This window comes from Arabidopsis lyrata (genome assembly GCF_000004255.2).
Source record: "Arabidopsis lyrata subsp. lyrata unplaced genomic scaffold ARALYscaffold_5, whole genome shotgun sequence".
Taxonomy (NCBI): Eukaryota; Viridiplantae; Streptophyta; class Magnoliopsida; order Brassicales; family Brassicaceae; genus Arabidopsis; species Arabidopsis lyrata.
The window spans coordinates 10,742,148-10,755,302 of record NW_003302551.1 but is presented as its reverse complement, the minus strand read 5'-3'; the positions used below and the strand labels follow the sequence as shown (position 1 = coordinate 10,755,302).

General features: G+C 32.9%; 1 protein-coding gene across 1 annotated transcript; it reads right to left on the bottom strand.

Moving 5' to 3' along the window:
* Positions 1 to 11,086: 11,086 nt before the first annotated feature.
* LOC9311716 (NDR1/HIN1-like protein 1) lies at positions 11,087 to 12,534 on the bottom strand. The gene is made up of 2 exons (XM_002875602.2): positions 11,956 to 12,534; positions 11,087 to 11,526 (listed from the first exon to the last, which is right to left on the bottom strand). The coding sequence occupies exons 1-2, from the start codon at positions 12,256 to 12,258 to the stop codon at positions 11,209 to 11,211; spliced, it is 621 nt and encodes a 206-aa protein (XP_002875648.1). The 5' UTR covers positions 12,259 to 12,534; the 3' UTR covers positions 11,087 to 11,208.
* Between the last annotated feature and the right edge of the window lie 621 nt (positions 12,535 to 13,155).

Sequence of the window (13,155 nt, the reverse complement as noted above, 5' to 3'; positions counted from 1 at the left end):
TATGAAGCTAACTGGTCATGTCAAAGTGTATGTTTCTCTTTAAAAGTATTTGGCTTTGAGGAAACCTAATTTATGATGTGCAGTAACAAAATCCCTTTTTTTTTTTTTCTTGAGTTGTCGATTACAATGAAAAAGACATAACCAAACCTTAAGAAAGAACCAAAGGTATCCATGAGATTCGTTCAAGAGGTCTCATAACATTCCTAAAGCCAAGAAGTACATGATTTACTCCTAGAATAGTTGGTTACTCATTTTGATGTACTCTCTTGACAGGTTTGTAAAATTATAAGCAGAAATTGTTACTTCGTTTTGTCTTGAGATGACGTCTTATGCTGGTCTTGATCTAAATATCTCAAAGACTATAGTGAAGTGGAAACCTTTATGCATGGTTTGACTTCTTTGGAGATGTGAGTTGCGGTGGTGGTGGTAAAGGAGCTTGACTGTTTAAGATGAAGAATGACATGCATAATAGATGAAGATGTATGATAATCGTGTCCATTGAATGTTGGAGCTGAGGGAGCTATTCTAGGAGGAGAAGCGGTAATGTAACAATCATATGAATTTCAACGGAGCCTGAGTCAAAGATAATGTGGAATTAGATTTCATCTTGAATATTGTTTCCTCTAGTTTTGAAGGCAAGTTATGCTGAAGACAAAAAAAAATCCATTCATGTTAGATTAGAGAGAGAATTTAAAGTTTGTATTTCTCATTAAAGTATTAATGTTATTGCATCTCAGTATATATAGTAAATAAGATTACACGTATTAATCGGTATAAAACTATATATACAAGTATATACTCTAACATCCCTCCCTCAAGTCGAATTCTTCAAACCGGAAAAAAGAGACTTGAAAATGCATATCTTGACATGAGAAGCTTGAATGTCTTGGGATGCCTTTGTAAACAAATCAGCCAACTGGTTATCTGTGGTGACATGCATAAGATTCAAGAACCAGCTCTCAATTTATCACGGACTATGTGACAGTCAATCTCAATGTGCTTTGTGCATTCGTGAAAAACAGAGTTGGATGCAATATTAATCGATGTTGTGCTGTCACAATAAATCTTGGCAGGACCAGTAACCTGAACATGAAGATCTTTCAACAATTTGCTTAAACCAAAGCAATTCACAGGTAGTGTCAGCTAAATCTCTTTATTCTGACTCTGCACTACTGCGTGAGGCCGTTTGTTGCTTCTTGGCCTTCCAGGAAATCAAAGAATCTCCAAAAAAAAAACACAAAACCCTGTGGTAGACCGTCTTGTATCTTGACATGTGCCCCAGTCTGCATCCGAGAAAGCTTGTAAACGTATCTCAGAGTGAGAAGGAACAAAAAAGGCCACGGCATGGGTCTCCTTTTAAGTACCTTATAACACGATGAGCAGCTTCTTTTACTCTTTAGAAAATATGATTATAGTATTAGAGAAAATTAAATTTAGTTTTACATTAATTAATTTATTAGAAAAGTAAATGAAAGAAAAAGAAACCAAACGTGTAAATGGCAAATGCAACTATGTAGTATGGAAAAGGATTTTTTTCTATAATTAGGTATTGGAAACGTTTTGGAAACGTATAGTGTACACATATATAATATATATATATATATATAACATTAACATAAAACTATAAAAAATGGTTTAATTAAATAATACAAGTCCAAAATATCAAATATTAAATAGGTTAACTAAAATTCTAAAATAAAAATGATTAAAAGGTTCAAGTTCAAATATTTAATTTAGACCAACATTTTCATTCTCATTTTCATTAGTTTCATCGTAGATCATACAAAGATGCCTCCAAATCTAGCTTGTCGATAAAAAGATCTTAAAACTCAAGAGTCTTCCAAGATTAGTTATATGTATTATAAATCTAAATCTTTTCAACTTTAATTTATTAAGTTTCCAAAGTCAATAAAAAGGATTTGTCGTGTTTCTATTTTAGAAACGTGAGTTTCCATCGTGTTTCCAAACATAGATTTTTAGAAAACACGTTTCTGTGACGTTTTTTGTGTTTTCGAAGAGTTTCCGTTTCCGAAACGTTTCGGAAACGGGAAATGGACCTCGAAGAGAGTTTCCATGCAACTATGCAACATCAATATCGGGGACGATTACATATCTATATATTATTAATTAATAATTAATATTAAAAAAAAAAAACACAATGGATTATCGGTTTAGTTTGGGTCATATATGTGAAAGTTGGTTAACTCTCTCCGATCCATATGAGTGTCACATCATCACACAAGAAAATGACATGTGTTTTCTACATTATTTAAAATGAAAATTAGCAAAATTAAATGAAAAAAATATATATTCTTCATGCATGAGATCCTCCATCAATTCTACTTTTAACGGATTTCATTTTACTCCTTTTGTTTTAATTTTTTCTTTTATTAGTGGTCTTGATAATGATAATGAGAAAATTTATTTGTGTTGTAGTTTAGTTGTTTGCTAGCTAAACTTTTATTAGTTTAGTAATTTTATATTGAGTCTTTTTTTATTATTACGTTTTATGGTTCATTTACGACTTATTATATTGTTTTTTTTCTTTTCTTTTTGTACCTTATGGTAAATTGATAACATTAATGCAAGTTTTTTCAAGTGATTTTCAAGTAATAGGCCTTTGAGATGTTAGTCATACCAAGAATTTCAAGAAACGACTATTTTTCTTAAATGAATATATCAATGACAGAAGATCTAAAAGTGTTGACTTAAATAGCTCTTCAATTTGTGCTATCTTTTTTTTCTTTTGATAGGAAAACTCTTGAGATTTTGTTCAAATGATGTCAATCCAATATTTAGTCATGAGCATTTCCTGATGTGACTGGAGTACTAGACCCTGAGTATACATAGAATAAGAACATCCAAATATTTATCGTTGAGGCACTTATGACATGGGCAGAACATTGTACCGTTCTCACGAGCAAATGGTTCGTTTGTCGCTTGATACATGAAACCGCGCAATCCCTTGTAAAACTCTCTCGTCACATCACCGGCTGCTGGATCTCTATGGTTGTACATCCATTTTCACAATGTGTAGATCTCATGCTCTCCGACATTTTCTTTTCTGTGAGTTTTTTTTTTCACAATCGTTTGATAGAGAGGTAGCATGCGAATCAGTTTGGTCGAGTCTCGGATATCTTCCAATTCACGAGATACTACCGAGCCGCATCCCCTTTTCTACCAAACTAGACAAGTTTTTTTTTTCTAAATTTTTTTTTTTATAAGTAGATTGGAAGGATAAGATTTTTTTTTGTTTTGAGTTATTATTTTTGAATCACATATGCTTGCTATTTATAGGCACAAAATGTTTTTTTGCTAGGGAATTGCTACCTATATTTACAAGGGAATTGCTAGGAATCATATATTTACTAGGATTTTTATAGGGACTTTCACCTACCTTTTTCATCTACCAACAAAGTAGTTACGTTCATTTAAAATATGTTCACCTAACTCGACATTACTCGCAAATCCATCGTAAATATTTCTATGGATAAGAACGTCGCTTATCCCACGCAAATTTTCGACGGAATTGCGAGGGATATAGCGGTAATAGTAGGTTCCTCACAAAGCACTCGCACATTTGCAACGGAAGACTCCGTCGTCACAAATTTGCGAGGGATTAGCAACATAGGCGAAGTGCCTCGCAAGTTCCTCGCATTTCCCTGTAGAGATTCCGACAATAGCTACGGTCAAATTTCCGGTAACAAATCAGTTATAGTTTTAGATAGTTAATGTAACACCCGCGATCCTCAATAGGATCGCCGGGGAAGACTTGGTTCGAGGAAGACTGGAAATCTTGGACTAAGTCTAAGGGAAGCGGATAGAATGGCTTCCGAAGTGCATAACAAGCTGAAATGAGCTAGAAGTGTCGAGCTAACCAGCTCGACTAGCTGGACCAGCTGCTCGGTAGCTCACCTAAGCTGGACGGAGTGAAGGTCAGCTGGTCGAGTGATAGTCTAGCTGGGTCAGCTGGTCGGGTGGGAAGGTAGTGAGGTGGTTGGGTTGACGGTTACATACGCTGGCTGAAGAGACATGGGTAAACGGTTTGGTCGAACAAGTGTGAATGAGCGGTTTCGGCGAACACATACGAACGAGCGTTTTTCACCGAACGGGCACCATTGGGGAAAAACGGTTTTATCCGAAAAACTATAAATAGAAGGCGTTTCGTTTATTTCTACACACACGCAAACACCTAAAAATCCAGAGAAAACTCTAAGGCATTTGCCGAGGGAAATACGGTTAAAAGGAGAGTTTGCGGAGCCGAGCGTTCTATCGGCGATCGAGAGAGGCAACACGGGTCATTCACCGAACGAACCCGTGTAGTGAAGGTGGGTGTAAAGCCGTGGTAATGTGTCGGAGACTACGATCTCCGGAGTTGCGGATGATCTAAGGGCTAGAATATTGTGGGGTGTTTGATTAGTTCGTTGATCGGCTTAGTCATTCATGAGCATATTCATATCGTGCATACTTCGTATGGAGTAACGGTTTTGTTGAGACGGGGATGCGGCTCGGCAAGGAATTGGCGGATCCGCAAGGATATACCGATTCTAGGCCGAACTGATGCGCTTACTTCCTCCCTCCGATCCGTGTTTGGGACCAAAAGATTATAAGGGCGTATAGTGCATTGCATGGACTTGCATCCACTAAGTAAAAATCGGTTACTTATGCCTTGTTGTTTTCAGGAAAGGATGGTGTTCGTGGGAAGGATTTGGCTTAGGCGCGAGAGACTCATGGCCGGGAAGATGGGTGGTGATGAATCGGGTAGAATAGGATCGAATATATAACTTGTAATAGCTTATATGAAAACTCATAAGTTGTATCGAATCCTTTACTTATCTAATAAAGTATCCTACTGTTTGTTTTACTCTAAGATTGCATAACGACTCTAAGTACTGAATCACAAAATAATTTAAATGAATTATCTTAAAGAATGAACAATAAAATTTGGCTAAGGATCGGACCACTTAGTGATCCGTTCGGAGGGATTCTATTCGGATTTAGGTAGTCCGGATCGGGGTCTTTCAGTTCATTATTATGTTAGCATTATATATATATATATATATATATATATATATATATATATATATATATATATATTGATGTGAGTCAAATTAGACCTAAGACTACTTTCTCAAATAAGAGATCAATTTCAGTACTTTAGGGTCGAATTTCACAAAGTTCTCTTGTTCAGATAATAAGGTAGCAATCTCAAAATTATGCTAAATAAAATAATAAGCAAATTAAAATAAAACAAGCAATTAATCAGGTGTAGATTCAAATAGATTAAAGCGTAAGGTTTAGGGAAATTCTCATGAAATAAACTAATAGTAAACTAGCAAATTAGTTAGGATTATTTATCGAACCGTTCTAGAACTCAAAAAATAATGTATAGCCAACCACCTCTCGTATGTATTGACTAGTAAACCTAATATCAGGAAGTTTCACCTCTCGAATATAAACTCCTAGAATTAGACTAGCATTAATATCATGTTTGATATGTTCACAGATATTCCTAGACCACCTGTCGAATGTATCTAGCAATTTCTGCCCACCTAAGATAGTTCCAGTAATAGATGACCTCTCGAATCTACCTATTATTCTATGATCAAGTTCTAGTTAGCTACTTTAGAACTAGCATTAAGAACAACCTACGGTGAAGAACTCTATAGATTAATCCTAACAAATAATCGATTTACTAGTTCATCTAAATCCCTAATGAGAATTTCCAAACCTAACAGGAGAATTACTCAGACATGATGAATGAAACAAACTACATGATTGAATAAAACTACATAAAAGAAATCAAAAGAGAATAGAGTTTAGAATAAATTTTCTCTCTCTATAGGGTTTTGAAATCTCTGAAAGTAGCTTTCTCCAATTATCTTCCAAAAGGTTTAAGCTCAGAGAATTACAAAGATTTCTTAATGCAAGATAATAAATAATAAAAACTCTAAAAACTATTTATATTGTCTCAAAAAATGTGCAGAGACTAAAGCTGCAAATAGAAAAGTCTTCTAGGTTGATTCTTCGGGTTTTAAAATTCTTAAACTGTCGAGATTTTTGTTGGGCCGCGTGTGATGTCGATCGACACCACGGGGAGTCGGTCGACACTCATGCCTTGGTCTGATACCGAATTTGTTCCTTTAGTTCATAATCTCTGGTTTAGCTCCAGAATGGTTCTTTATATCCAAATTTGTCTCGAACGTGTAAAAACCTGAAAAGACTCAAAAAGACTCTAGAAACAACAAAAAGACTCTAAAACTGACACATATATCATGTGTTTAATATGCTAAATAATTTGTTATCACAGTAAGTTTACATATTATGTGTTTAATGGATGTTTATCGATTTAAATTTGTGAATCAATGTTTTTAATCTATACTATATAAAAGTCGAGGCTATAAGCTTCTGAGGCTGTCCACGTGGGATTTAAAACCACCAATCGCGGTTAGACATGTCATTAATTAACATATTTTGATTATGATAATTTTCTATATTAGAGTTTTTTAAAAAAGAAAATAAAAACAATAAGAGAAATATTTGAAAATATAGAAATATTTCTATATTTTTTTATACTATATAAAAGTCGAGGCTATAAGCTTCTGAAGCTGTCCACGTGGAATTTAAAACCACCAATCGCGGTTAGACATGTCATTAATTAACATATTTTGATTATGATAATTTTCTATATTAGAGTTTTTTAAAAAAGAAAATAAAAACAATAAGAGAAATATTTGAAAATATAGAAATATTTCTATATTTTTTTATATTTGAAAATATAAAAAAATATTATATATGTAAATAATAGAAATGTAAACTTTTGAAAAACAAGATATGGAAATAAGAAAAGCAATATATACAAGAAAACAAAATGTAAATTTTTGAAAAACAATATATGAAATACGTTAAACTTATATTCTTATTTTGTTAATCTTCTAATTTTCCAACAAAAAATAGAATATTAACAAAAAAAGATATATTCGATTAACTCTAGATCTTTTCAATATAAATAATAACCGGAGTCATCTAGATATTCTCTCTCTTTGTCGGGTTGTTTCTGTTTTATATTTTCGATAACCGTAAATCATGTGTTTGTGTATGATGTTATATATGATTTGATGTTGTTTGCGTAAAAATTTTGGGTTTCAAGAACAAGAAGGATCGATGACAAGCATCATTGGTCGATTTGTACTCTTTCATATCGGTTATGAATCGTAAGACCTTGATTTGATTATTTGAGTTATTTTTTTGCTTTTAAAGAAGAAGGGTAAACAACAAGCACACATGTTTTATTAGTTTTATATGGGATCATGTTCATGTTGCTTTCTCTGCAAGTAATTCACAATTTTGTACCATTAAGGATTTTGGTTTGAAAAGTTTCAATACGTGTGGATCTTAAATCGAGTATATATATGTGTGAAAGTATCAATAATTGAGTACATGTGGTGGTTATGCTGGTCTTGAATAACAAAAATGTTATGAGATCTTGAATAACAAAAATGTTATGAGAAAATAGGCAATTATTCTGGTCTTGGAGGTTGCAGGAGGTTTGCTGGGAAACAAGTGTGTTACTCTAAGACAAATTATTTTGAAAGCTTATTTAGTGGTTCTAACGAATTCAACATCAATTGCTTGTGTCCAAAAAGTGCCACAGGCTAATAAATCTAAGGAAGTGGTGGTGGTGGTGGAAGTTGAGGAACATACATGTAAGACCATGCAAGAAATCTCTCTTGGGAAAGATATCTAGGCCAATATAGGTAAAATTGTTTTACGTTAAAATGCAAGTGGATACAACTATGGCTAATAAGGTACCTTCTTACGTGATTACGTTTTTTTAACTTAGGTTTTATATACTTCAGCTGGATGATATCTAACTAGGCAAAAAGGTACAAAGACTTGTGTTGAAATTGTAGAAAAAGTTATTATTGGAGTACCAATTTCAATCAAAAAAGGGAATTGAATAGACGTAAGAAAGGTAATACATTTAATTGATAAGAGTTTCCTTGCGTTATAAACAATTGACGTCATAATCTAGGTAACAAAGAGGGTTGTTTTCCATGTAAAAAATGAAGGAGAAAGAGAGAAACGCTGATAGATTGGCGACAAGTGAGAGAGAGAGAGATAGATAGAGAGAAAGCCATTCTCGTGAGAAGATGTTCGATTGTGATACCATAAGACAAACTTGAATTATCATTCATGGAAAAGAAAAGTGAGAAAACAGTTATAACATGACCTTTTTATGGTAACGTTTGGTTCATATGTAGCTAAAACTTGATGGTGAGGTTTCTGGTATTACTGTTTTGAGATTTAATGGTAAGATATAGATTTGAACGGATTTTTAGAAGAAAGCTTCTTCAACTTGTTCGAGAAGATTTTTTCTAAAGTTTCAGATCTAACAAGCAAATTGGAGACATGAATATCCAAACGTACTCGGAATAATCTGAAATTTGGTAAGAGTATTCTGGAGACGTGGAACGAACTTTTGGTAGATAGGCGTCAAATTTCGGGTTTAGAAGGTCAAATGATCGACGTTGTTTCGGGTAGTTAATTCATAGGCTTATGGAGCTATGTTTGGTTAACATTAGTAAGTTTTAATTTCTTGCTTTATTTTTGACCACATAATAATAAATGTTTTACATAGAAGAAGATGGAGAGGATGAGGAAGAAAATGAGGAAGAGGAAGAGAAAGAGAATAACGAAGAAGCGGAAAGTAACGGTGACGACGGCCATGAAAAATTGACAATGTAGATGACGAGAAGGAATAAGTAATATGAAGAGTAAGAAACGATGAATGTGAAGAGAAAACGAAGACATAGGTGTTGGCGGCCAATTGAATATGAGAAAATAAGACTGATTCATGATTCTTTTGATAAGATTTTATTCTTAAACATTATTGATTTTTATAATTGTGCATTTGAACAGAAAATTTTGCTTTAATAGTAATTTACAAACTATCATCAATCGTATATAATTTTCACCAAAATATATCAAATAAACCCACGCGTAGCGTGGGTCCAAAACCTAGTCTTATATATTAAAGGAGAAGTCGAAACTGCTCACGTTCGCTCTCAGAAATTGAAAGTACGTTTTTGCCCTCCTTTAATGAAATTGCCTAATTAATTAAATTCTGTAAAAAAAATCGGAAAATTAAAAATGTTAATATACCGAATTCGTTTAGTGGGCTTAATTTCGGACAAAAAAAAACGGCCCGATTTAAATAGTGCTAAACAAAGAGAACTAATTATTGAATCTCCTATGGTCATCCGGTATAGATATCTTTATTAAAAAAAAAAAAATGAAATTATCTGTATTTGGCCGATGATAAACATAGCGTTAACTGCTTTATCAATTAATTCAGACAAATCAACGGTAATGCCTTCCAGTGACATTATAGTCAAAATTAATTAATATTACAAATATTATTTTAAAAAATCTATTATACTAGCTGTATATTTTTTTCTAAGGATCTTATATATTAAAGGAGAAGTCGAAACTGCTCACATTCGCTCTTAGAAATTGAAATTACGTTTTTGCCCTCTAATGAAATTAATGTAATTGCCTAATTAATTAAATTCTGTAAAAAAAATCGGAAAATTAAAAATGTTAATATACCGAATTCGTTTAGTGGGCTTAATTTCGGACAAAAAAAACGGCCCGATTTAAATAGTGCTAAACAGAGAGAACTAATTATTGAATCTCCTATGGTCATCCGGTATAGATATCTTTATTAAAACAAAGAAAAATGAAATTATTTGTATTTGGCGGATGATAAACATAGCGTTTAACTTCTTTATCAACTAATTCAGACAAATCAACGTTAATGCCTTCCAGTGACAATATAGTCAAAATTATTACAAATATTATTTAAAAATATCTAGTATACTAGTTGTATATATTTTTTCTAAGGATTCCGTGTATTTAAACAAAAATTGAATTTCAATTAACAATATGATATAGAGCCAATTTAATTATAAAACTTTACATGAAAAAGATGAATTGCTTTCAGTTAGTAGATAAACTTTCCTTTTTGGTTGTAAATCTCTGTTGCTAGCTAAGACAAAATCAAATGGTGGCTTCAAGTGTGACTTATTTACAACGTCACTAAAGTTACAATAACACGTGGCAAGTAGAAAGTTTGTTGGGGCGAATATGAATCATTTTCTTTTTTCCTTTAAGCTTTGTTAAAGTTTTTCTTCGAACCCATAAAAGAAAAAAAAAAAGCTTTGTTAAAGACTTAAAGTTCAAAGATAAAGAAAGCACTTTTTGTGAGCTTTTGCCAAATTATTTAAATGAAATTTAGATCTCAAGACACTATCCAAAATAAAAATACATAAATGCCATGCACATTGCACCAGAAGGCGTGCAAATGTCACATACATGACCACGATTTTCACCACTCACGTGTATTAAGTCATGAATGTGCATAAACTACTGTACCAAAGTGATAAAACGAAATGCTCCATCAATTTCAAGTTTCAATACAGTAATAGTAACTTTTACAAGTCTCTCTTCACTCGTTTGTTTTTTCAATACGCAGAAGTTTATAAACTAATAAAAATAAAGATTTAATCAATTTTATAACTGGGGATTTAGAAAAATAGATTTACTTGGGATGTTCGCATTCATCTGAAAAAGAGAAGACAAAAGTCTTTTAAGTTAGAAATTTAGTTGACCCAAAGCTGCTTACTTAGTACCAAGCAAATATATATTATCTTGTCATGTCCCCAAGAAACATGATCCAAAATTTATGCAAAGGTCACCTATTCAAAATTCAAGTTTTTTTTTCCAAAATTCGAGAAATATTAACAAATAATGCAAGAAATGATTAATCAATATAATGGTGACTGCCAGTAATTACGATCATTAGACAGTAAACAAAAAAATAGTTTTTAAAATGCAATCGGTTTCTTAACACGTGAACAAGAAATCACGATTAAATTATGGTCAATTTATTTATGCAATCTTGCTTATGTCCTACCGCAGAATAGTTATTGTTCGAAAATATAGGAAATACATAGCATTTGTCAATTTCAACAATAAAAAAGGGTTTATTTGTTGGAATTTATTATGTTAAACTTAAATCTCATAAAAAAGGAAACAATATATATTATTATGAATAATAACATTTCGAAGAATTTACTTAACTAAAACACTAAAAGCACAACAAAAATACTCTAGCTCTCTAAAGAATAATAATGATCCCTTTGTTTAAACGTCAACGGCACATCGTTGGACAAGCTGGTACTTCACGGCTGGACCGTCACCGGAAAAATGTCCGGCTAAGGTAATGTAAGCTGGACAATTGACGTGGAGGCGGTACCTACCGGAGATCCACGTTCCTACTTTCCATCTAACCCAACCGTCGATCTTAATATTCAGAAGCACCATCCCCGCCGTTAGATCTTGGCTTAACGCCGGAGAAAAATATGGTGCCACCGGTACGGTTGTTCCATACAGAAACGGCGACCATACCGTCACATCAAGGTGGCCTTGGTAAGTCGCCGGCAATAAAGTTGCCAACGTCACCTTATAACAAGAAAACAATTAATTAAAAAATATATATATATAGAGAGGCAGATTTTAGTCCAAATTAATTAATTCACATCCCAAAGATTATGAAATATAACTAATTCAAACCTTACATGCAAAATCATATTGTTTAATACTACGTTGAGAACGGTCTATTACCAAGATTCGTCGGTCCATTGGTATATATATTTTGTATATCATGAATCTTTAGCATAAAAAATCTATATGTTGATATAAAATTTCTTTTATATATATGAGGTCTCAAATTATGAAAAATAGAGTTTTTGTTTGAGAATCGGTCGCATAATACTAATATTCGTCGGTCCATTCTTTATAAACACTTTTTTCTTGCATTAAAGAAAACATCAAAATAAATTTTGAAACGTGATGAAACGTTTATTTAAACCGCTAATAAATCTACAATACCTGTTGGTTACGGTAAGAAGCATAAATGTCAAGGCGGTCATAGAAGATTCCGATCTTGTCATTAGGATTTCGAGAAGAAAGAGTGACCTGAAGATTAGAAGTGAGGTAATTGGGCTGAGAAACGTTGAATGCGTAAATGGTTGCGTCTTGAAGAACAAAACGTGGTCCATGCGGGTGAAGTATCGCCCACACCAAGAAAACCACAAAAAGAACAACCGCAAGAAACCCAAGAACTACCGCTCCTATGCGTTTCCGCATCTTCTCATCTTCGTCGTGGTGATGCTCACATTCCTTCTCCGTCATTTTCGCGGTTGCTTTTAGCGTTCAAAGGATTAGTGTGTTTAGTTGAAAGGCAGAGAAGTTGAAGTTTTCTTTTGTATATAAAAAAGACAGAGAGTTACTCTCTTCTTTTTGTTGTCGCATCAAGAGACAGAGAGTTACTATGGAGTTGATGAATGGTGGTATATATACATATATATATATATTGATTAAGTCATAGACCAACCGGAGCCTTTGCGATGATAAATTAATGTATTTAAAAAAAAAAAAAACAATTATTATTGCAAATGCGAAAGCGTAAGTTTCTTTTTTGAACTTTAGTTAGTTCACTTTTTAACTTTATATCTTTAACGCAAAATTAAGGAACATGTTTTTATTCCTATCAAAAATTTTGCAATGTTAACAAGGTCGCTAAAAACCATTCTAAAGAGTTTATTACAAACATAATTTGTAGATTAAAAAGCTTCCACCAGTGTAAAGGACTTTGGAGGTTGGTGAAGAATCTTCTTTCCTTAGCATCGTTGCGCCATTATATATAAAAGTGTATATATATTGCAACTGAATTTAAATTCAATTTTTTCTTACAGTAAAAACTCGTCGATAATACCAAAAGTCCAAAACACATTAAAATGAAAATTCTAATATCGTACAAAATGCGACATCTCCATTAATAAAGCTAAACTACGAAAGTTGACAAAAAAAAAAAACTAACACAATCCACAAATAACGCAATCAAGCAACGCATAAACTTTAGCAAATGAATTGATTTTACCAAACTAAAGAGTGTGCAATGTAACTTTCACATTTGACCGCTAATAAACTTTGGTAGTCTCAAATAAAGTGGTAGCTTGGCTATTAATTAATTACCTTTTGGAGGGATATAATGAAGACTTAGTAAAGAGGTAATGTGGTGGGTGAGAC